Source organism: Bos javanicus, chromosome 15 (assembly GCF_032452875.1).
Source record: "Bos javanicus breed banteng chromosome 15, ARS-OSU_banteng_1.0, whole genome shotgun sequence".
NCBI classification, from domain to species: Eukaryota; Metazoa; Chordata; class Mammalia; order Artiodactyla; family Bovidae; genus Bos; species Bos javanicus.
The window spans coordinates 55,829,256-55,853,562 of NC_083882.1; the positions used below are offsets into that span (position 1 = coordinate 55,829,256).

At 56.2% G+C, this 24,307-nt stretch overlaps 1 protein-coding gene across 2 annotated transcripts; it reads right to left on the reverse strand.

The window, feature by feature from the left end:
- Nucleotides 1-626: 626 nt before the first annotated feature.
- WNT11 (Wnt family member 11) lies at nucleotides 627-23,560 on the reverse strand. 2 transcript variants are annotated; one of them, XM_061380908.1, is made up of 6 exons: nucleotides 21,859-23,560; nucleotides 17,905-18,087; nucleotides 10,294-10,529; nucleotides 8,454-8,731; nucleotides 5,326-5,618; nucleotides 627-1,450 (listed from the first exon to the last, which is right to left on the reverse strand). In XM_061380908.1, the coding sequence occupies exons 2-6, from the start codon at nucleotides 17,985-17,987 to the stop codon at nucleotides 1,276-1,278; spliced, it is 1,065 nt and encodes a 354-aa protein (XP_061236892.1). In that variant the 5' UTR covers nucleotides 17,988-18,087; nucleotides 21,859-23,560; the 3' UTR covers nucleotides 627-1,275. The 2 variants fall into 2 exon arrangements, with proteins under 2 accessions (XP_061236892.1, XP_061236891.1); XM_061380907.1 differs by having other exon boundaries at nucleotides 20,010-23,560.
- Nucleotides 23,561-24,307: the final 747 nt, after the last annotated feature.

Consider the following 24,307-nt stretch of genomic DNA (forward strand, 5'->3'; position numbering starts at 1 on the left):
CAAGCACTCGGCCAAAACACTTGTAGTCCTTCTCCATCCTCCTCACCCTCATGCCCCACAACCATGAAAAGGACAAATCTTGATGGCTCCGCCTTCAAACCAGGAAAAGACTCCAACCACGGCCACTGCAGCCATGCCCACTGGTCCAGGCATGAAGCTGGGGGCCTTTCCCAACCACCGCCTTGATCTCTACCACCAGCTTTACAGATGGGAAAACTGAGGCTAGGGAGGGAAAAGCCTTCCCTGTGGTCACACAGAAACTCTGCCAGGGCTAGCCGGAGCCTGGGTCTGCCACCACCTCCCTGAGGTCTGTGTTCCCAGCGCCTGGATAGGGTTTCTTTTGAAGCCACTTAGCAGGTCTGATGCCACTGCCAGGCTATGTGCACCCACATGTGTGTCCTTGAGGAGCAAAGAGTCTGCCAGCTGGGTTTGGGTTTCAAGACGCCTGTCGTTGCCCTTGACCTGGAGATCCTAAAAGGAGATTGGGGCCAGAACCGGATGGGGGGTGCTATGGGGGGGGGGGACATCAATAAGACGCCACCTTGCCTAGAAACCGGAGAGTTCGCGCCACAAGCCCTGGAATCCTCTGAGTTCACTTGAGGAGGCCAGAAACTGCAGGGGAGGGCTGGGCTTCTCAGCATTTATTTCAAACAGCTGTTTAAAGAGCTTGTTTAAAATATAGATCATCATATATATATATATTTATATATATAAAATATATAAAGAGGAATTGAAGCCAGCCACCCCAAAGAAAAAGCTATGTTTTATAAATATTTCTGTAGCTCCCACATCCCAGAGGAAGAAAAACAAAACAAAACAAAACATTTACAACCCAAGCTAGTGGTTCCATGTGGTGGGCCCAGTAGGCTCAGACCCTGGGGTGGGCCGGGGGTCTCGAGGGCTTCGCCTACAGAACATTCCGTTGAGGACAGACTGACCTCCCACTTCCCAGGAAGCTGGTGTCTCTGGCTACGAAAGATCGAGTCCGTACCAGTCTTGCCAAACCCACGCCCCTGGCTCCTTAGACCCGCCTGGAAGGCAGCAAGTGGGCACTCCGGGGCCTCGGGCTGCCAGGTTATTTTTAATCTTGTCGGTCTCCTTTGATGTCCTGGCTTTCCTTCCCTGATGGCCCAGCCTTCTGTTCCTGGCGGCTTCCAAGTGGAGGCAAAGCACAAGCCTCCGTCCACGCTTGGCATCTGGAATTCAGAAGCCAAAATCCACGGGGTGTCTCCGGCCCCCCGGCTGGGCTCGGGGGTCCCCGAGGACCGCGTGGCCTCACTTGCAGACGTAGCGCTCCACGGTGCGCTCGCACCTGCGGCAGGTGACGTAGCAGCACCAGTGGTACTTGCAGTGGCAACGCTCGACCACGCGGTCTGTGTAAGGGTTGTAGCCGCGTCCACAGCACATGAGGTCACAGCTGTCGCTGCCATGCGATGTCTTGTTGCACTGCCTGGAGGGGGATGGGGAGGTCAGTGAGCACCCCTGTCACTCACCAGTCACCCCCACTCCCAGCCAGGCAGCCCCAGTCCCCTCCGACCATGGCTGCTGCCTCAGTCTTTGGGGAATTTAAAATAAGTTCTTTTTCCCAGGGGTCTTTCTCATTTTTCCCTGTATTTCTAACACGTGTTTATTAAAGTGGGGGGTGTTTTGTTTCCTTTGTCTCTTTTCCTATACCTTCTACTTCTAAATACTTGAAAATGTCTCAAACGATTAATAATCCTATCTTCATATTTAATCCTTATTTATATTCTAACAAATGCAAAGATCGTTTTTACTTTTAGAATCTTAGGATAAATTCGGAAACAAATGGCATCAGACGTGAGGCACAGGGAGCACCTGGCACTCTCTTCTTGGAGACAGAGGGTCTGACGATGATTTGCCCCCTTTGAATCAGGTGCTTCCCTCCAGAATTTTATCTTATTGGAGGCAGGGAGGGTCTTTGGGTCAGTGGAATTGCTATGCCCACTTTACAGGTGGAAACAGGCTCAGCAAAGGGCAGAGGCCTGCTCAAGGTCCCACAAGGGTTTGCGGATAAGCAGGGCTCAAGCTGAGGGGTCCTTTGAAACCAAGTCCAGTGCTTATTCATTCTCCCCACCCTAAGGGGCAGAGAATCCATGGGCTGGAAGTGATTCAGGAAGAAATGAATCACTCGTGTGGGCAAAGAAGACACTGAAGGTCACTATAAACCCCAAATATCCTTGCCATTGGTTCTTCTGTCTAGTGAGGAAATGTCTGTGCAGGTCAGCATTTTCATCTAGCTGGGCTAAGGCTTCGCTGGGGTGCTGTCATGGGAAGGTGCTGTCATGGGAAGCATGCCCACAGCCAAGTGGACCAAGGAATCCCAGAGTGTCCTAGGTGAGTAAGCCCTAGAGATGACCAAATCCAACCCCATATTTCATGATGGGGAAACTGAGACACAGAATGGGCAGAGGACTTGCCCAGCATCACACAGGGTGAGCACCGGGTCTGTGAGAGTTCAGGAAGGCTTCCTGGAGGGGGAGGGGTCATCCAGGCCACTGCATGAAAGATGAGTAGAAATCTCAGATAGAAGGGAGGGCACAGGGTGGTGAGGGCAAGGAGAACAAACACCTGACCTAATGTAAGGGGGGGTGACAGATGGATGAAGCAGCAAGACTGGAGGCAGGGAGGCCAGGGAGGAGACTGGTCAGCAGCTGAGTAAAAGAAGCCAGGCCTGAGCCAGAAAGGAGCCATGGAGAGGAAAGGAGAGATCTCCTGGAGGGGGAGTCAGGAGGAAAAGGTGACTTGCACGTGGGGGCTGCATGCAGTTCCAGGCAGGAGGGAGGAGACAGGAAGCAACAGCAGAACAACATATGCCCCAGAGCCAGCAGATCTGGGTTCAAACCCCAGCTCTGCTGCTCACTGGCTGTGTGACTTCAGGCAAGTCACTTAACCTTTCTGGGCTTTTTTGTAGTCATTCAACACCATTAGTCCCTCTCAGTCTTATTCTGAAGGTCTCTAGACCAAGAAAGGGTGGTGGAAAGGGTTTCATTTTATTTCTGGGTCCCTGACATGCAATTTTTGAAATCTGGCCTCCAGCTTCAGACCTATGATGGTGCCTGTGATGGGGAGCTGGGGAGGCTGGGGCCTGGGGATAGAGCAGGTTTCAGAGTCTGGAATAGGGACTGCTGAGGGGCCTCAGTTCACCAGGCTGGATTTGAGGAGGGCATCTTGTCTGGCTAGGGGGCCCAGCTATGTGTACCACCTATGCACCTGCCTTTTAGAGTTAACAAAGCTCATTTCCATCCAACCCCTGTACCCCTAAATCCCCAACCTAGTAAAGTTCATGTTTCCCCTCCTCCAGGAAGCCTTCCTTGTTGTCCAGGCTGAGTCAGGGCCCCTCTGGGCTCCCCGTTTTCGCTCTGTCACAATCCAAGCACTTGATGTCCCTCCACAGCCAGCCAGAGCCTCATATAATGGATGTAAAAAGTGTCTGTGGTTGTAAGCCACCGGGGTGGTGTTACTACAGAAAAAGCGGACCCATACAGCTGTCTGCCAAGGCCCATCCTCAGAGGAATGGCTGAGGGCTGAGCATGGCAGGAAACCAGAGGGGCGGGGGGGATAGCATTCTGAGAAAGCAAAGGTGGCTGCTGGTGCTGTGGGAGGGGGCCTCCTCATCAACAGTCTGGGGACAAGTCCTTGGGGCAGAGTCACAACAGCTGGGAAGGAAGAGGCCTGGCAGCCTCAGGGAGGGGTTCCGGGGAGCCAGTCATTCACAAACCCTTCCCAGGGCACTGATCACACCCAGCATGGAGGGGCTGTGTGATTCGAATCACACCAACCCTCCAGGTGTGTGGCATTGTCCCCAAGGCACAGAAGACAACCTTGAGCTTCAGGTCCCCCTGCTAGAAAGCTGTGGTGTCAGGATGGGAGCTGTCCTTCCTGAGACACACACAGGCACAGCCGGCCCAGGGCTCCAGGGAGAACCCCTCGTTGCTCTGGGGTCCTCAGTGGGCTTCCCCCAGGTCCTGTGGGTTCTAGAATCCTACCCCTACCCCATCCTCATCACACCCACCCCGGGTCCTCAGCCTAGACTCCCGCTCCTTCCTGTCTCTCTGGCCTGACCTGGTTTCATCTTCACTCTGCCTGACCTCCTCAATCTGGCCTCCAGATGGGCGCCTGGGCCTCCTCTTACAGCCTGCTGCCCCGGCCCGTGAGGAGGGAGCCCCCCAAAGAAGCCCCCCTCTCCTAGAGACAGGAACGTGGGCTGAGGAGGAAGCAAAAGCTGGCCAGGCACCAACTATGTGCCAGACACGTTCTCAGACACCCTCACTCTGGTTCAATATTCTTTTAACCCCAAAGAACACTCGTCTTGTGGAATGCTATTAGGGGCTCCTTAATAAAAGAGTTCCACAGCCAAACACCTCTGGGAAACAGAGGCTTAGACAGATCCTTTACTGCGGGATTCCTCAGAGCCCTTAATATGTTCTCGTGCCTTGCAAAGAGAATTTCCCAGTGTATTTGATTGCACAACTATTTCTTTATAGCATTTCAGGCTTGGATTCCTCCTGAACCATCTCAGGAAAGAGCTGCCCCTCTGAATCATCAGCCCCTCCTGGCACCCAGGAGGTCTGCTGTCCCCACTGGCTCCCTCCCTCTCTCCAGTCCTGGATCAGCTTCAGCCTCTACGATAGGCCTTGCTATAGGGATCCCAGCCCTGGCTCTGAAATGAGGGTAGGGGGAGGCGGGGGAGAGGCTAGAAGAGAGAGCTAGGGTCTGGGAGGGGTGGATGTAGGTGGGGACGTGGGAGCACCCTCTCTCCACAAAATGCAGGCTGGCCTCACTCTCCTGCTGCCCCTTTGGAGCGTGCCTGCCCTGGAACCGCCTCCACGCTGTGCAGACTTCGGGTGTGGCCACGGGGCTGCCTGCTGCCTCCCCTGCCCCATGGCTCAGCTCATTTGTCCAACCAGCAGGTTGTCTGACACGATCCTTCACGTATTCATTTGACAGACATCTACTGAGGACCTACTTTATGTCAGGCAGCCTCTTTCCTAGCCCTTGTCTCCCACATAGTCATTGTCTCTTCCCATCTGTCTCTGTCACTAGGGGGCAGGTGAGGTAGGGACCTCTCATGAGCCTCCACTCCCAAGGAGCCCCTGCGTGGGTGAGGTGCACAACAGCCTCTCCCAGGAGCTCTCCTCGGGGCCGCTGGGACCCCACACCTCCACTCAGCATTCGACCAGGCAGAGACTCCATTCCCCAAATGCCAACTGAAGCCCGACCGACCGTGTGTGCCTGGGCCTGAGCTGGGAAGGGGCATGCCCCACATGACTGACCTTTCCTGCCAGGGAGGCAGCAGGCCCTTACCTGTCCTGCGTCCCGTGTGAGCCCACCTTCTCATTCTTCATGCAGAAATCAGGGGAGCTCTGCAGATAGATGAGCTCTGAGTCCTTCACAGGTCGGATGTCCAGGTCCTTGGGCACTAAGTGCTTGCGGGTACCCATGGGTCGGTGCACCACCTTGGTGGCCGACAGGTAGCGGGTCTTGAGGTCGGCGGCCACATCCCGAAGCTCCTGCAGCCCCTTCCAGCAGGTGCGGATGGAGCAGGAGCCAGATACCCCATGGCACTTACACTTCATTTCCAGAGAGGCGCGCAGAGCCTGCGGACAGGGGGAGGGCGTTGGGCTGGGTGGTGGGGCTCCTTCCCTTGCCTGCCCTGGGCCCTGGCCCCACCCCTCCGCCTGCCAGTGTTCTCAGGGAGTCACCGCCTGCCCCGGGCGACAAGGGACAAGGGACAGGGCATTTTGCTCTAAAGCTGCAGGGTAGATCCTTAGCTCCTTCTCCAACCCTGGGGGGCAGCTGGGAGGGGCAGGAAGAGAGTGGCTTTCACAGGGGTAACGGTGCCATTCACACATCTACTGTACCTAGTCCACTTCAAATGGTTTCGTCAGCACAGAAGTCGTTCATGGGCAATACCATTAATTTCCCCATTTAAAAAAGAGAAAATGAAGGCTCAGAGAGGCTGAGTCTCCCGCCCAAGGCTACACAGTTAGGAGATCTTGGGCTGGGATTTGAACCCAGTTCCGAGGGCAGTTCCGAAAGCCATGGCTTTTCACATTCTCTGCTTTTCCTCTCTCACAAAATGCTTGCTGAAAAAAAGGGAGTGGGAGAAGAAAAGGAAGGGAGGGAGAGGAGAAGCAGCAGCAGCAAGAGGTGGGTGCTAGGGGCTGGCCTTCCCCGCGGCTGCCTGTTGCCGCATCATCACTCAGCACCTGTCTTCATGTGCGCTGAGCAGGTGTGTAATCGCTACCTTATAGAGTCGTTGAAAGGATTCAACAAGATGACAAATATATGAAAGCGTCTTGTGAACTACTAAAGTTAAATCAATATTTGGTTTTGAAAAATCTGTCTAAGTAAGAATTATGGTGGGCAGGGTTGGGCTCAGGGCCTGGGGAGACTCTAGCCGTGGCTTTGGAAATGACTCTGCGACTGACTTCCGCAGGCCTCAGTTTCTCCCTGCGAACCTGAGGGGCGAGTGAGACGCCTTCTGCAGGTCATCCAGTTCTGCAGTCTAAGCCCCGCCCCCTTGCACACAGGACTGGGATCCCTCTGCCCTCCCACCTGCCCTATGGGCTCCACTACAAGGGTCAGGGGTCTCCCGGGCCTGTCTGTGCATCAAAAGTACGGGGAAACTGAGGCCCACGGAGGGAGCCTTGCTGCAATCCCATGGGGAGTTAGTGAGGAAGCTGGTCAAGGTCCCAGGGTTCCCTACCCCTCACAGTGCCGGTAAGTGGGGAGTGAGGGAGTCCACTTGGGTCTAGAGGCTGGAACTGTCTCAGCAAAGCCTGTGGAGAGCACACAATGAAGTGAACCTGACCGCAGGGCACGTGGGGCTTCCCAAGGGCAGGAGGTCCTTCTAAGTCATCCAGGAAAGTAAACCACACTCAGCAACTCAGCTCAGAGGGCAGGAAGGGCCAGGCTTCCCAAGGCCTCGGTGCCAGGGCAAGGCATGCTGTCACTGACCCCTCCAGGGCCCTTGTGAATGGCCCCAGAGAGGCCAGCTCCGAGGCATCAGGGCCCAGGGACAGGCATGCTGCTGCTGCTGCTGCTAAGTCGCTTCAGTCGTGTCCGACTGTGTGACCCCATAGACGGCAGCCCACCAGGCTCCCCCGTCCCTGGGATTCTTCAGGCAAGAACACTGGAGTGGGTTGCCATTTCCTTCTCCAATGGGACAAACGTGAGATGCCCCCAAAGCTGAGGACCCTGAGTGGACTGCACCACGGGATGGGATGGCTGCCAGTGTAGCCTGCACATGGCACCATGAGGCTGGGGCCTGGCCGTGGGCAGGAGTGGGGCTGGGTTCTTGGGCAGGAGGATGGTGAAGGGCTCCCAGTGGGTTTCCAAGGGTTGTGGGGAGCAGGCCCGCAGGGTTCGGAGGCAGAAGTTCTTGGTCCCTAGCCAGACTCTGCTACAGACCACAGGGTGACTTGACCTGTTTCCCCAACTGTCCAAAGACGGCCTGGACATCCTAGAATCCTTACACAAGGGAGATGAGAGAGAGAGGAAGGTGAGGACGTGGAAACCTTGGACTTGGAATCCCACAGACCTGGGCTCCATCGCACTGTGTGTCCTTGGCCAAGCCACCTACGTCCTTCTGCCTCACTTGGGGCCTCTGCACAAGGGGCCCAGGGGGGCTGCAGGGCGGAGGTCATGAGGTTCATCCCCAGCTGACACCCCGCCCTCCGGGGTCAGCTCCCTATCTGTAAGGAGAGTAACAGCGCCCCTTCACAGTCTGGTTTCATGGACCATGGAAGAGAAAGCTAAGCAAGCACCCACCACAGTGTCTGGCACACAGATGAGGATCAGGTTTGTTAAAAAGGTCGTTCATTCACTTATGCACTCATTCCAACCTTCTGCACAATGAGGTGAGGAGTTAAAGCAACACTGATAATGACATACATGGAGGGGAAATCATGTTTTGGAGACTAGGGTGGGGTTTTGATCTGGGAGAGAGTTCCCATTAGAGTCAAGGAGATGACCCTTAGCTCTCCACGGCCCACGGCCCACTCCATGCTTCCTCTCATGCCCAGCCTTGGCCCAGAGCCCCAGAGGAGGAGTCTGAGGAAAATGTGACAATGAGGACTAGAGAGCACCCACCCATCCCATTTTATAGATGGGAACAACTGAGGGCAGAGAGGAAGTGACTCGCCCAGTGTCACACAATGGATTTAGAGCTCCTGACTCCCAGCTTAGCGCTCCTTCTGCTCCACCAACGTTCTCCAACCCAAACCCCGGTGGACCCCCTGGAGGAGAAGAAGCCAGGCAAGCCCCAAGCAGCTGGAGAGGGAAGAGTCAGGGGAGGCCAGGAACAAATCAGTGTGGGCATATCAGGGCCCGTCCCCCCCAACCCCCTCCACTGGGGCACACCGGGTAGCCCTTTCCAGGCCAACTGGCACAGGCACAACCATCTGGGGGGTGGGCGGGGGGGTGGTTACCTGTCTCCCCACTTCACTGTTGTGTAGACGCATCAGTTTATTGGCTTGGGATCCTGTTTTTTTCACCTTCATAGGAGCATCGGAAAACTTGGCCCCCATGAGGAGCCCGTAGCTGAGGTTGTCCGCACATCCTCCCCAGCGGTTCCCGGGCCCGGGTGGCTCACCTGGGACGGGGCCGCAGGAGCAGCCGGGCAGGTCGCCGGAGGTGCAGGCCCGGGCGATGGCGTGGCTGATGGCGGCCGCCGACAGCGCATACACGAAGGCTGACTCCCGGGTCCCTGTGGGAAGGAGCGGGATCAACCAGGGCGGGCGACCCAAGCATCGGACCGTGCCCAGGGCTGAGGTCCCCACCTGCCTCTGGGGCCAGATGGGGCCAGGGGTGGCGAGTGGATGGAGCAGGTGGAGGGTGGCACGAGGGCCATTCGACTGTCCCCCCCAACCCTCCCCCAAATGGACTAGCTGACGGGCACACTCACTCTGAAGCCCAAAAAGCCAGCAACCCCACAGGCACACCCTCACACACTCAGCACACTGCACTTGCACCCTGCACGCCCCACCCCCACATCAGGGACTGCTTTCAGGGACTGAGGGCCCTGTCCCTGAGCTCCTCAAAGACAGGCGAGCAAACAGCCTGCTGCGGGATGAAAGGTATACCCCAAAAAGATACAGTCAAGTCCTGACCCCTGGTACCTGTGAACGTGACCTTATTCAGAAATGGGGTCTTTGCAAGTGTAACTGAGCTGAGGTCATTAGACAGATCAGAGTGGGCCCGGATACAACAACGGGGGTCCTTGGAGGAAGAGGGAATCTTGGACACAGAGACATATAGGGCAGAGGCCACGTGACTGAGACAGAGACGGAAGAGATGCAGCTACAAGCCAAGGAACACACAGACTGTGGCAGTCCCCAGAAGCGAAGGCGAGGCAGGGATGAGTCTTCCCCCTCGTGCCTTCAGAGGAAACCCTGCGGACATCCTGACTCTGACTTTGGACTTCCAGCCTCCAGATGCAGATGATTCTCCCCTTGTGAGAAGCCCCCAGAACGTGGGGCTTTGTTACAGCAGCCTTAGCAACTAAGATGGAGCCAACGTGCCTTGGCTGTGGGGTCCTGGCTTCAGGTCCAAGCAAGTTACTGCCCTTCTCAAGCCTTGGTGTCCTTAACTGTAGAGTGGGAATGATATACCTACCTCACAGGCCTGCTCTGGAGAGTTGAGATAATTCAGGAAGAAGGGGGGCTTTCTTTGTAAAGTGCTGCACACACATGGCCTGTCACTGTGTAAGGGACAGAACTGATCTCCTGCCTTTCAAAAGCCTCCTTATGATACACAGGAACCCCCACCCCAATCCATCCCAAATGCCCTCTCCTCCAGAAAGTCTTCTCCACAGATGCTCCTTAATCTCTGTATCACTCTGGGCCTCTCACAGCACTTTGAGTGCTAGAATTACCGTGTGGCACACCTGTCTGCCCTAAGGGTGGGCTCAGTCGCACTCTCGTTATAGACTCCCACCCCGCCCACCAGCCTCCCTGCATCATTCATTCCTTTGTCCAGCTCTGAGGGGAATGCATGCATTTGTACTGTCATCCAGGCTCCCCTGCACTCCCTGTATGTTCATCCATTCATCAATTCACGCCCAAACACCCATGTCCATGATTAATTCATCCACCCACCCATCCGTGGATCCATCCATCATCCAGTTATTCACTCATCCACCATCACGCTTCCATCCATCCATCCATGAACACAGCCACCTATCTAAACACACATATATTTATGCCTGAATTCATCCACCTCTCCCCACACGCATTCCGCAGGCCCTAGCAGGCCCTGCCGGCCCCCTACCTCTCTCCAGGTCGAGCAGATAGTTGGGGGCGAGCTCGATGGAGGAGCAGTTCCAGCGCATGTCGGCGAAGGCCCGGCGGCAGGCCTTCATGACCTCGCGGGCGGCGTGCACGATGGTGTGCATGAGCTCCAGGTTGCTGCGGCACAGCTGTACCTGCGCTGACACCAGGCCCTCCAGCTGCTTGCAGTGCTGCGTCTGGTTCAGCGCCAGGGCCGCCGGGGTCTTGGACAGGGCCCTGCACGTGGCCAGAAAGCAGCCAGTGAAAAGGAAGTCAGGTCTGGAGCACAAGGCCAGAAAGCAGCCAGTGAAAAGAAAGTCAGGCCCAAGAGGGACCCTGCTGCCTCCACCCACTGCATGGCCCCAGCCTCTCTCAGTGGCTCCGGAGCCTTTACTGGAAGCAGCTGGGAAAGCAGGAGGCCAAGCACTGCTGTCCCCAGTAGGGGAATGGCTCTCCCTCCCACCCTTGTGTGACCCTGGGCACATCCCTGTCCTTTTCTGGGCTGGAGGCCCTCATTCATAACATAGGATTGTGACCACCCCCCAACCCTACCTAAGTTTTATTATAATTAGACTAACAGTTTTCTAGTTCACAAAGCATTCACATCCATTGCCTTATTTAGTCCTCACACAGCTGTGGATTATTATTTTTTATGCAACATTCACTCAATACTGAGCCAGACACTATGCTAGGTGCTAGATTATAGTCATCAGTATAATATACATTATTAATTGAGCACTTACTGGTGCTCAATTACTATCTGGTGGCTCAGATAGTAAAGAATCCACCTGCAATGCAGGAGACCTGGGTTCAATCCCTAGGTTGGAAAGATCCCCTGGAGAAGGGCATGGCAACCCACTCCAGTATTCTTGTCTGTAGAATCCCCATGGACAGACTCCCCCTGCCAGAATCCCCTGGCAGGCTACAGTCCATGGGGTCGCAAAGAGTTGGACACGACTGAGTGACTAAGCACACAGCCATTAACTTGCTGTGTGACTTTAGATAAATCACTGTCCTCTCTGGGTCTCAGTGTCTGTACCTGTAAACTGTATTCCCCAGAGCAGGCTCCAGTGAGACACTCTGAAAAAGCGGATCCACGGTCAAGCACATTTTAGGGATGTGGTATACTATATCCCCTCTTGAAGAATAACTATGCATATTTTCATTTTAAAGGCCTTGAGAAGTCCTGCAGCAAAGCAACAGGCCTGGTTTGTAACTTCCAAGACACTGAGCACAAAACCCTTTATTTGAGGAGTCCTAACCTCATCCATGCTTTGGGAATGCTGGCCTAGGAGGTTCTCTATGAACCCTGATGATGCTATAGGACCTCTGAGCCTCCCAGATTCCGGCTCTGGGCACTGAAATTCTAAGACTTTAGGCCCAGGGGACCATCCTAGATTCGCCTTCTTCCCAGGCCTTCTCTCAGGAGCAGATTGCATCAGGCTGCACCTCCTCTAAGTGGAGGCTAGAGGGACCCCACAGTCTTAAAGAGTTCCACATAGACCTGGTCCCTACCCTAGGGCCAGGGTCTAGAAATCCAGCAGAGACCTTGGAAGGACAAGGGGAAAGCAGGGGCCAGCCTTCAGGCCTGCCTGCTGTGTGTCCTACTTGCTGGGACCATGGCAGACCTCATCCAGGGTCAGGGCTGAGACCTGCCAAGGCCTGGACTCCTGAGCCCCTGGCCTGAGATCCCAAGGGAGGCAGCCCAGTGCCAAAGAACAGCACAGGCCTAGGCAGACTTTTGGCCCTGTCATCCCCGCCTCCGTCACCCGCACTCCCCTGTGACCTTGAGCAAGGCAAGTAACCTCTCCCCTCCCAGTACTGTCTGGGGGATTAACTCCATGAGTGTCACATGCTCTGTCCAGGGCTGACACACCATGGTCAGTGCCCTGTGATGAAATCTACCACATTACTGCATTGGTGGCCTCTTCCTACCTCAGCCTCTTGCACTCACTTAGTCAAGGTCAAGGGCTCCCCTCTGACTTCACAGCCCCTCAGGTGGCAAGCCTGCCACCACCCCAGTGCTCTCCAGCCTCTTGTCCTTTTCCCCCACAAATTGAAATACCCACTATACCAGACTCCTAGCTTCTCTGCCAGGACTACCCTGACACCATGCCTGTGCCCAGACTTTTGCTGGTGCCAGGAATGCCCTTCCCCTGTTCCTGTACCTAAATGAAAAAATGAACTTGATCTGTTTGTGGGAGAAATATTTACTAAGCACCAACTCTTCCCAGACTCATTTGGTAATGAAGGATATAGATCCTTTCCTCAAGGAGCCCCTCAACAGACAGCTGCACAGACCTATCACCAGTTATAAAGCAACCTAGATGTTTCAGCTCATAGACTGGCCCAGGCGAGAGCTCAGGCTTTGGGCGACAGCTGTATGACCTGGGTAAGTTACTTAACCTCTCTGGGCCTCATGGTCTTCATTTGTTATAAGAAAATGATAAATTCTACTTCCAAGGATTATGGTTAAGATTTAAATGTGATAATGGCTGGAAAGCATTTGGAGTATTCATATATGGAATTCCTCACTTGTTGCCACTTAAATCTTGGACCAGAGGGAGTCAGGAGACCCGGGTTGGGACTCAAGCTCTGGCCTCAACGTGCTGTGCAATCTTGGGTAAACTGCTGCCACTGTCTGAGCATCAACCACATAATGGGGATTCCTGGAGGCCTTGCAGGGGCCAAGTGAAATGATATGTGCTTATAGGTACTAATAGGTTAGTTGGCTTCCTCCTGCCTCTCTCTGCCATGCCCCTGCAACTCCAAAATATAGAAGTCTTCCCAGAGGCCTGGGAAGCAGAGCCAGGGCAAGTGAGCACAGCCTGGGGGCCACACTGCGGTGGCACAACCCAGCCTGTCTGAGATTGACTGTGGGTGACTTGGGCTTCTCCCTCACTGCCATCCCTGGCCCACCCCTCCCCAAGGCGTGAGCCAAGAAAGCTGGTGTAGCTGGTACAGACCTCAGGCCTGATGGCTTGATCCTACCAATGCCGGGATACCTGGGGAACCTGCTGCCTGAATTCCTGCAGCCCGTAATGGGTGAGGGGGGACCACACAGGGGCAGTATAACCCCCCGCCCCAGCCTGTTTCTTGGTTGTTAAAACGTCTCTGCCTCCACCTGGCAAACACTGTCCATGCACATGGGCCCACTGCCCCAGATGGACACAGCAGTCCCCAGTTTCATCCCATTGTCACAATGTCTCGGGGGGCCTGAGAGAATATTACCCACTTTAATCAGAGGAGGACACTGAGGCGGTCCGATGCCTGGGTGCTCGGCCTCCTCCGGATGCCACCTTCCTGGGTTCCCTCTCTACTGGGCTGGGGTCCATCCACACTCAGCCTGCCCTGAGCCCACTCTGCCCATCACCCCTTGCCCAGCTTCCATCCTTCCCCTGTGAGCCAGTTTTCTATTTCACAACAGGAACGATTACAGGAGGTATATGAGAAACACCCAGCACGGTACTGGGCATACAGCAGGCACAATGCAGGGTGGCTGTCTTCCAGGTCCTTTCCCTGGGCTCCTGCTCAGAAAGTGTATAACGTAAGCTCAGACTTTTCCTGGGGAGCTCAGTTCAGGTAACTCCTGAGCACAGGGCACTGCGGCTCCTGGGAGGGGTTCTCTGGACTCCTGGGGTCTGGATCAGCTACTCTGGGTCAGTCTATCCATCTCCGAAGTCATCAAGCATCCACCTCCCCAGCTGGTGGTGAGGGAGGTTCCATGAGGGGAATCCAGTGTGGACAATGAGTCTCAGCCTTCCCAGGAGGGCGGAGGACAAATGGGAACCATCTTGGAGGTGCTGGGTGGGCACGGGGCTGCGGAGAGCGCAGTCGGGACAGAGCGGCCAGCTGCAGCATGCTGGGAGAGGCCGGCTCACAGGAGCGTGCAGACCGGGAGATCAGGAGGCAGGAGGCAGCGGATTCCACTCCAGAGGAGGGCGATGCGGTCATCTGGTAATTAGTGGTAATGACCGTTTCTAACTAAGGCCCCCTTGGGGAGGTAATCAAGGATTAGGGTGGGAGGTGGGGGAGTTACCCGTCTGGACATCTTGTCCGGCTTGCCTCACTGTAGCAGACCCCTAATTGAAAACATTTTGGTTTATCTGTGGGCGGGTGCATGGGGGAGAAGGTGGAAGAGAGGACAGGAGGGGACAGAGAGTTCACAGGCGAGGCCTATGCCAAGGGGGCCGTGGGATGGCTGAGGTCTCCTCATTCAGGAGTTGGGGCTCTCCTGGGAATGGTGGGGTGGTGGTGAGGGGCGCAGAGACCTGGGTTTCAGCTCCAGCTCAGCTGCTCATCTAACGTTCAACTTTGGGCAAGTCACCGTCCCTCTCCGAGCCTCAGTGTCCCCTTCCATTGTGCAAGTGGGAACAATGAGGCCCAGAGAAGGGTAGGGCTTGCCCAGACCTGTACACAAGCAGCCAATCAGAGAATCAGAAGCAGAGCCAGGCTAGAACTCCTAGATCACAGGCTAGGGCTCTTTCACTCCACTGTAGAGATGAGGAAACTGAGGCTCAGAAAGGCTCAAGTAATTGATTTGCCTGAGGTCCGGCTCACAGCTAGTGAACTGTCAGAGTTCAGGCTGGGACTCAGGTCTCCTAACTCGGGTTCAGTGCTTCTCCCAGCCTCTCTGCGGCAGCTGTGTCCTTCTGAGTCTCTTCGGACTCTTCCTCGAGAGGCCTGACCCAGAATGAGCAGCAGACTTACTGGGGCCACTCCACCCACCCTGGGGCTGCCTCCAGAGGCTCAGAGAAGGCTGGAACCATCCTCTCTGCCCCCACGACAGCCAGAGAAGGTTCTCCCCACACTCTCTGGCCTGAGTCTCCCACCATTTGGCTTGGGTGGGAGGGGAGGTAGGGGAGGGACCCCCCAGGCGTTTCCACCCCCTCTCCCTTACCCCTACTCCACAGGAAGTTCAGGCTGAGTCCTGGGTCCCCATCAGTAGGCATTCTGGGTCATTCAGCCACGTCTGCTTTCAGTTCCCATGTCAAATTCCCCTCTCCTCTTCAGCTTACTTTCCAAAGCCACATCCTCAGGACCCCCAGCTTTTCATCCCCACTGTACACTTCTCCTAACTTTCCTGTGGTTCCGAGACCAAGAGGAAATAGAGCCAGGCAGCTTAAGTCCAAATTCTGCCCCTGCTGCCTACTAGCTGTGACACCCTGTTCATTAAAGACCCGCTGAGCCTCTACTTCCTCTTCTGTTTAATGAGGGAGATGGCCGAACCCACTTCACATGGTGGTTGGGAGACAGATGAAACAACATACATCAAGAACGTAGAACAGTGCCTGGCATATTCCAAGGCCATATATATATATATATGACCTTGCCATATGGTCTGCAAGGCCATATATATACACACACAGATACACACATATTGTTATTCTTAAACTCCACTCTTTGTCCTGCTTCCTCCTGTATCTTCAGCTCCAGCAATTTAACCGCTATCAAAGAGGTTTGGCTTCATGGAGCCTGTCTGCCTGGCTTCTGATCCCACATCCACCATTAATTAACTAGCTGTGTGACCTTAGGCCAGTTCCTTAACCTCTCTGTACCTTAGTTTCCTCGTTTGTAAAATGGTAGCGATAAGAATGTCACCTACTTCACAAGAGTTTTATCAAAGTTAAATGTCTAAAGCTCTGGGGATTTACTGGTAAGCTCCTGTAATTTCTGGCTTCTCTGTTTCCCCACATGCACAGTTCTGTCCCTGCGGTTCCTTCTGTCTAGGATGCCTGCTCTGCATTCCATCCATGGCCATTGAAATCCTATCTATCCTTTGAAGCCTGGCTCAAAGTCACCTCCCTTACGTGGGACTAACCACTCTTCCTCTGGGCTCCCATGCTCCCTCTTCTAGGACACAGCCCAAAGTCCACTTTGTATCGTTATATGTCTGTTTCCCTCAAGAGGCTGGAAGTGCTTTTAAGGCAGACACTGAGGTATACTCATTTTTTTGTGGCAGCCTAGGCTATGCAGTGGGGATAGCATGGATGTTGGGCTTAACTAGCCATCTACTGCAGACCCTACCAAGCCACATGCCAGCTTGGAGGCCCGTGCAAGTCACACATTTCTCGGAGGGAATGATAGCAATGTACCCCACAACATGTTAGTGGCAAGCCCAGTTCTTGGCCTCTGATGCTCCTTCTGCCCTTTAACAATGGCTTTCCTTCTCTGGACCTCAGTTTCCTTATCTATACAATGTTAGTGGTGGACGAGAAGGGCTTGGGCTCTCTGATCAGAGGTTCTCACCAACTGGGGCAGAGCCAGGTACCAGCAGAAGGAGGAAAGTGGCTGATTTCTCATAAAACTAATCAGGAGCAGCTGAGAAAAGCTGGTTTCCCACCCCCCCACCCCAACACACACACGCACCCCACCCTAGGCTGGGAAGCCGCTGAGCCCAGGCTTCTCCTTGCAAACAAGAAATGCAAAAAGATGGCGTTCCCCTCTCCAGAGGAAAATTAATCGATAACTCAGCCCCAGAAGAGGCAGGGCTGGTGACCTCAAGACTGTTTGCTGGTGGCCCAGCCACTATCGCCCTGTCTTCCAGCTAATCCACGAACCTTCCTCACAGTCCCTCCCCAACTTCCATAATCTGTCCCCTGCCTGTCTTATCTGCATGGCTCCCTGCCCCCGACCTGGAACTCTATACAGTGTGTCCTGTCCTGAACTTTTCAACCACCCTGGGAGTTCCTCCACCCAAAAGGGCCCTTCTCTCACTGCCCCGACCCGCCAAACTTCCAGGGATTCCTCAGGTCCCTCCTAGGAGCACTACCCGGGAAAAATCTACCTGGCTTCCCAATAAGTGCCCCTACCAGGTAGGCTCCTCTCCTCTCAGTCCCACAACACTGCCCTGGTCTCTTCTGGAGCACTTGGAAGTTATTTACAGCCTGGGCTTATCTCTTCCAGACCAGAGGGCAGCTTCTCCAGGAAGCGGCTGGGTTTTACTCCTCTCTGCCTTCCCTCACTGCTCCCTCCTGCACAGAGCAGGCACTCCCTTCTGCTGGAAGAGAGTTTCTCTCCCACCTACCCTTCCATTAATAATTTCTGTCTAAAGGACTTTCACATGTGCAGAGCATCTGACAGTTAAGGAGGTTCTTTCATGAGCCCCTTCTCATCTGACCTGAGTGAGACCGAGGCTCTTTCCCTCTTTTGACAAAGGAGCACTCTGAGACTCCCAGAAGCTGAGAGACACTTCCCCAAGGTCACGCAGGTGGGGCAGTCTAAACTGTTTGAGGACCTCCAGCTAGGGTCAGCAAACTGACAAGGAACGTAATATTCAGCAGGCCTTGTGTGCAGGGCACAGACCCTTACGACTGAGCCCCTCGACCACGCTCTTTCCATCTGTCCTGGTGGAGGTCTTGCGTAACTCTCAGCTGCACAGGACAGAACAATTCCGTCGTCTTCCACGCCCTGTCTCGCTCCTCCCGCAGGTAAGGACAATATTTTACAGAGAAGGAAAAGGAGGCTTGAGAAGGGTGACTCGCCCACAGCCCATAGGCTACTTCTGCTCCCCGGTCTTAGGTACGCTGGCCCGATCCAGGGGGCCCCTTAACGCTCTCCGCCTCCCCCGCCCTCGGGGGCCCATCTGCGTAGACGCGGATCCCCTACTTACAGCCACTTGATGCCATAGCACACGCCGGTCTGGAGCGCCAGGGCGAAGAGCAGCGCCTGGCAGACCTGCGGCCGCGCCCTCATCCTCGCGCGGCGGGCGCGCAGGGGGGTCTCACCCTGGGGAAGCCGCGCCGAAGTCCAGCCGCGCTGCCGGCCGCCGTCGCTCGTCCTGCGCGCAGGCCGCCTGCAGTCGGGGAGAGCGGAGGCTGCGGGTTAAGGCGGCGCGTGGGGCGGGGGCCACGGGCGTGGGGGGTGGGGGCGTTTTATTCAAATTACAAAGGAGGGGTTGGGGCCCGGGGAGGCCGGGCGCGCGGCGGGCGTCGCCTCCAGCCCAACATAGTCCCGGACGCTGCCGGCGTCTGGCTCAAATTAGGTGCCGCGGGAGCGCGGCCGAGGGCGTGTCCACCTAGAGCCGCCCGCGGCGAGAAGAGAAAGGGGCGACAGGATCAAAGACTCAGGAGAGACCAGGCGGAGAGACAGCGAGAGGGAGAGAGAACGTCAGAGAGCGAAGCTGAGAGAAGCTGAGCAGAGGGACAGGCACACCGCCCTAGAGAGCGACGGAAGGTGTCGAGGGCAGAAGGTGAAGGCGGGCAATGGGAAGAGCAGATTCCGCGCCCAGGATCTGGTTTCTCATCGCCGCAATACTGTTAGTTATTGCCGGCTTGGGCATTCTCCTTCCCCGCTGGGGCTCGGTTTATACCCCCTCTGTAAACTGGGACCACAGTTGTTATTCAAACTGTGATTATGACACAATTCACCTTTTAAAAAGAACATCACTAACGCGAACGATTTTTTTTTCCTCCCAGCAACCCTGGGAGATGGTACTATCACTGCCCCTATCTCACAGATGAGCAACTGAGGCCTGGAGATGTGAAATGGGATTGTTCAGCCAACGAGCGGCAGTCTTCTACGCTCACGTCTACCCAGTGTCGGGTGAGATCATGGACCGTGAGAAGACAAGGAAAACGGGGGCTTGCTCTGGGGCATCAGTTTCTCGGGCTGTGACGGGTAGGATGAAAAGGGGATGGCAAAAGTCTTTGTGCAGTGAGGGCTACTCAGGGTCCTGAGATTCCTAGTTCCTCCAGCGGTGCCCTCTTGGAGGGTCGGATGGTGCCCAGGCCGGATCAGAGGCGGGGCGGCCTAGCCTTGGCTAAGCCGGGAAGCTCACGGGGCCGGCGGGATGCCGCCTCTGGACGCCAGGCGGCGTCCTGGGCCGCGGAGTACCCTTACCCCGCCCGCAGGCCGCAGAGTCGCTTTCTCCGCCTTTTCTCTATTTCTTCTTCCCCCGCCCCCCTTCTTCATTCTCACCTCATTAACTCCCTTCCCAGCTTCTCCCAAATTTACCAACACCTGGCGTTAGTCCGGAGACAAACACAGTCCCAGGCCCTCCTCCCTGGGGAGGAGCAGACAAAGGGATTTCTTCCTAAAGGTTTTGGGGAGTTGGAAAAAGGAGGCGCCTTAGTTAGGGGCGCTTGACTCAAAAAGAGGTGTTCTCATCTGACTGTCTGACCTTGGACCTTCCACCACCCCAGCCTCAGCTTCCCAGTCTATAAAAACAAGGGCCTGGACTTCACCCATCTCCTGAGGTCTTTCCAGTCTCCAGTAGTCTGCAGGTATTTTGAGCCCCCTCTTCCTAAGTTCCCAGTATTACACCTACCTGTGTAGTGTGTGCATGTACGTGTGCGCCTTAAGAGCACACACACGCACAGACACATATTTTAAATCCCACTGTTTTCTGGGACCTTGCTGCATGACCCAGAGCAAGGCAGGGAGAAACCTCTGAATTACATTTTCTTTCTCCTCCGCAGAGTTCTCCCAAGCTAGTGGTGCTAGCTCTAAGGCACTGGGGGCGGGGAAGCAGGAGTGGTGTTTCAGCTGGACTCTTAAGTCTAACTGAGCCCCCCCTTCCCACACGCTCCTGAGAACGAGAAAAATATCGGCTGGATATGCCGGGAGGGGGCGGCGGGGAAGAGATCGAAAACTCTGGTCACTGTCCCTCCTCGCCCCCACCCCCTTCCAAAGTGTGGGCTGCCCCCTAAGGCACCCAGCATTCTAGGGTGGGAAGAAGGAAGGGCTGCACGCGGAGAGAGAAGAGCGCGGACTCACCGCAGGGGATCCGTGTCCAGCCCAAAGCGCGCAGAGAGAGAAGGGGGCCGCGCGAGTGCGCACCGGGACTCAGGCCTCCAAGCTATCCCTGGCTGTTTCGGAGCAGCCCCGGTGGTCCTGGGCTTCTCCCTTCGCTTCCCTGGCACGTCGCTGGGGGAGGCGGCTCCCGGTCTGGGCCTCTGGGTGCTGGCTGATTATTCCTGTCCACTGTCAGAGTGTCTAGGACAGCCGCGAGGGCCGCTGGGTCACCCTCAGCCTGCGCCTGGAGGGTCAGGGAGCACGCTCCTCCCGGAGCCCCCGGCCCGCCAGGGGGCGCTAAACCCGGGTTCGAGGTGGGCTAGGCAGCAGCCTCCCGTGCCCTGGGACCTTGGGCAAGTCCCCTTCTCTTCCTGGGCCCCGGTATCCCGCTCCGGGCATGGGGTGAAGAGGAAACTAAGTGCCCTCTCAGATCTGGTCGTTCTATAAGACTCTCCACTTGCTGCGGTCCGCCCCGGACTGCCCGACCTCTTGCTTCAGGCCCGGCTCGGAACCTCCCTTGGGATCAGGCGTGTAGTGGACCCGCATCAAAGCACAGTGTCTCTGGAGAAACAAGCGGTCCCTTCCTCCTCCCGCTGGGGAGAAGGCTCAAGCTTCCCGGCTTGCAGCGGGCAAGAGCTGAAACCTCCCCGGCTGTGCACACCGTGGGCACCGCAAGCGTAGCCGCAGGCCCGCTCCAACAGGTGGTTATAAGGCTTGGGCTCTGGAAGGCCCTGGAAACCCCGCTGCCTGCGAGGCTGCCCCTCTGAGCCAGAGTCGACGGGCGCACACCAAACACCCCCTTCCCGCGTGAGCGCTGGCCAGGCCGGGAACCCGCACCCGGGGCTCGCGCTGTGTCCACGCCGCGCAGAAGGTCGCCTCGGGCCCGGCCCGAAGCCAGGAGGTGCGCAGCTTACAGAGCCGACCCAGAGAACCGGTGACGCCGAGCGACTGCTTCAAGGTTACCTGCAAAGCCGAGCGAGGCGAGGCCCTCAACACGGCTTTGACTCTGGCCACGAGTCTTCCTAGATGTGTCTGCTGGGCTGCGGACGATGCGCCGGGTGACCCGCGAAACGGGTTAGTTTGGAATTGGGAAGGGTGGGGTGGGGGAACTCGGGGTTCCTCCCACTACCCCCTCTAAGCCAGACCTCGAGCGCCTAAGGACCGTGAGGGTCTTGGAGGTACCTAAGCTCTGGGAGGTGGGAGGTGTGGGGCCCGTGCGCGAGCTCAGCCAGATGTTCGCGGCTGTTCCAGAGGTGCCTCGGGGCCCGGACAGGACTTTCTTCCTCCCTACCTCCCCCAGCCTGGAGCTCAGGTCTGTAAACAAACTCTCGATTCTCCCCCCTCCCCCAATCCCCACCCTGCCGCTTCTGGAAGCAGGTCTCAAAGAAAGGCGTCCGCCCCCGCCCCCCAATTTAGTAGGAGCTGCAGTCGTTCTCCGCCTTTTGCCACCCTCTCCCGTCCCACCACACACACCCTCTGCCGCTGGATCCAAGTCCCCCACCCTCGGGATGGCTCGGGCATGACCTCATCCGTGGGCTGACTCGGAGGGAGAGGGTCGAATGGGGGGAGGAACCGGGACTGGAAGGCTCGAGGCGGGCCGCGAAGTCTGTACAGCCCATCTCTACCTCTCATCCGCTTAGAGCCCGCGCCCCGAGGCCCCAGCGGTTGCTCTCAGCGAAGGGACTGCTTGGGAGAGCCAAGGAACAGAGTTACGGAGGAGGACTGGCTTTGCTTGCTCGGGAGCGGGTGCCCAATGGGGTCCCCCACCCCCGCTCCCCGCTCTGGCAGGTCCCGGCTGAGAGCCCGCCCTCTGCCCGCGGCCACGGCTCACCTCCTGGGGCGCTCGCCTGGCCGGGCGGGCCGGGGAACGGCGAGCGCGGCCCCTGGAGGACCCGAGCGCTCTCCGGGCTGGGCAGGCGGCGAGGGCGTCCTCTTCGCGAGCTGCCTGGAAAGGACGCCCGGGATCCTGGCAAGCCGCGGCCGGCTGGGGTCCCTCGGGGACTGGAGGGCGCTCGCTGACTCGCCCGAGTTCTGCTCCTCACCCGGCACGGTCTCCGGGCGCGGGCAGCCCGAACTGCTTTATAAGGAGCCGGCAGCTGCTTTGATCCGCCCACGTCAGCGCGCAGAAACCCCACCGGGTGGCTCGGGCCGCGCGCGCGGGGGACGGGGGCGGGGTCCCCGCGGATGCCACGGACCCGCGGCGCCAGCGGCACGAGAGGACGTCTCACCCTGTTGAGCTACAAAGAAGAGACTTACTAATTATAACTCTAGCTGGTGTGTACTGAGCGTGCGGGCTGTGAGCCTACTGCGTGCCCAGGGCGCTTGGGGCCCAGGTAGGGCTGATTTCTAAACCTGACAGCAAGCCCCGTTTGGACCCTCCAACCCTGTCTGGTTAGGCAGAAGAGGAAGCCACGGCTCAGAGGGAAGTCAGACTTAGGTCTGAGTGCGGAGCCCGGGTGTCAGCATGAGTTGGTGTTGAAGCTCCATTACTATAAGCATCGTGGGTCAGGAGAGCTGCCGTGGCATCCCAGGACCAGCTTCTCCAGCTCATCTCTCCAGACCTCCTCTGCTCCAGTTCTGGGAACTCTCAGCAAAGAAAAGAGGTGCGAGGGCTGTGTGCTGCGTGCGAGGCGGCTGTAAACCTTAGGCAACAAGAAGGCAGATGTCCCATCTATGGGATGAGTGCTGGGGAGTCTGCCTGGTCCTGGGGAGACCACCAGCCAAGGACTGGGTTTCAGAAGTTAAAGCAGACTATGGTGCTTCGTGTGCACTGTAGACCTAGCCTGGGGCTGGGGCTATGTTTCAGGGGCAACTTCCCTGGGACTGGTTGAGTACCCACACCTTCCACTCCCACCTTGGCCCTTCCTGGCTGATACTATTCCACTCCCATTTCTAACTGCTGGGTCAGGTGCTTTGGATTTCTTGACTTCTGTCTCCCCCCATTCCTTCCACCCCAGGAGCCTCAATTCCAAGGATACTCTGGTTCATTAGCAGAAGGAGAAACAGATTTAGTGAAAAAAAAAAAGACTTCTTTCAGGTCCCCAGAACACCTAGTTACTCTTTCCCCTGTTCTTTGCAGCCACCTGTGAAGTGGCTCCGGTAGGCTGTCCTAACCTGGCTACAGGTCCTTGCATATACAACACATTCATCTGAGCCCACAGAACCCCCTGCATGTTCTCAGCCATGCAAGTATCCCTGCATGTAAGCAGGCAGTCTCTCTTGCACACAGGGCTAGACTTAACCTCCAAATGGTCACAAACACACTCAGGAGATAGTTGGACAAACCACATGCCCCCACACACTCAGAAGCACATATAAGTTAAATGGCCATACCCATCTTCAAGATGAGGCTGAATATGCAGACTGTCCGCATCCAGTTTATGCACAAGCACACACGTTTCCATGCACACAGTGAGGACACACACAGCTGCCAAGTGGGCAACACCAGTATACATATACTCCTGCTTACAGGCACAGGAATGTCCTTGTGAACACGTGCTGGGACACCCCCATCTCTTTTTCCAGAGCATTGGGGTCAATCCCATTACAAATGCCATGGGAAGGTAGTGGGGTTTTAGGTGGGGTGTGTAGGAAGAGGGTGTGGCAGACACTACTGCTCCACCTTAGAGGCTTCTAGCAGGAGGTCAGAAGTGTGTCCTGAGCTCTCCCATTCCAAGGCACTCTGGCCACCACAGTCAGAGCCATTCCAGGCGACTTCCGTTCAATTGGGATGCATCGTCCTCTGGGTCTAGCCCTTTGCTCATTTCAGCTGCCTCCTAATATTTGCACAAGCAGTCTTTCAGCTAGAAATCTTCTGTCTCCCAGCTAGAGTAGATACAGAAAGCAATTTGAAGTCACATAGACTTGGGTTCCGGAGAAGGCAATGGCACCCCGCTCCAGTACTCCTGCCTGGAAAATCCTATGGACGGAGGAGCCTGGTAGGCTGCAGTCCATGGGGTCGCTGAGGGTCGGACACGACTTGAGCGACTTCACTTTCACTTTTCATTTTCAAGCATTGGAGAAGGAAATGGCAACCCACTCCAGTGTTCTTGCCTGGAGAATCCCAGGGACGGGGGAGCCTGGTGGGCTGCCGTCTGTGGGGTCGCACAGAGTCGGACACGACTGAAGCGACTTAGCAGCAGCAGCAGCAGACTTGGGTTCCAGTGTTGATCGTGCCCAATTTTATGTTTAGCTGTGTAATCTTGAGCGAGTTGCTTAAACTCCCTGAACCTTAGTTTCTTCATCTATAAAATGGGAAGAATACAGTCCCATCAGATCTT

What these genes read in the sequence shown, in the direction of transcription:
- WNT11 (XM_061380908.1), bottom strand. Translation starts at nt 17,987, where the DNA reads ATGAGGGCGCGGCCGCAGGTCTGCCAGGCGCTGCTCTTCGCCCTGGCG. An exon ending in ACAGTGAAGTGGGGAGACAG is followed by an intron (nt 5,619 to 8,453) that starts GTAACCACCCCC and finishes CCCTGTCCGCAG; the next exon opens with GCTCTGCGCGCCTCTCTGGA. An exon ending in TCACACGGGACGCAGGACAG is followed by an intron (nt 1,451 to 5,325) that starts GTAAGGGCCTGC and finishes ATCCCCCTCCAG; the next exon opens with GCAGTGCAACAAGACATCGC.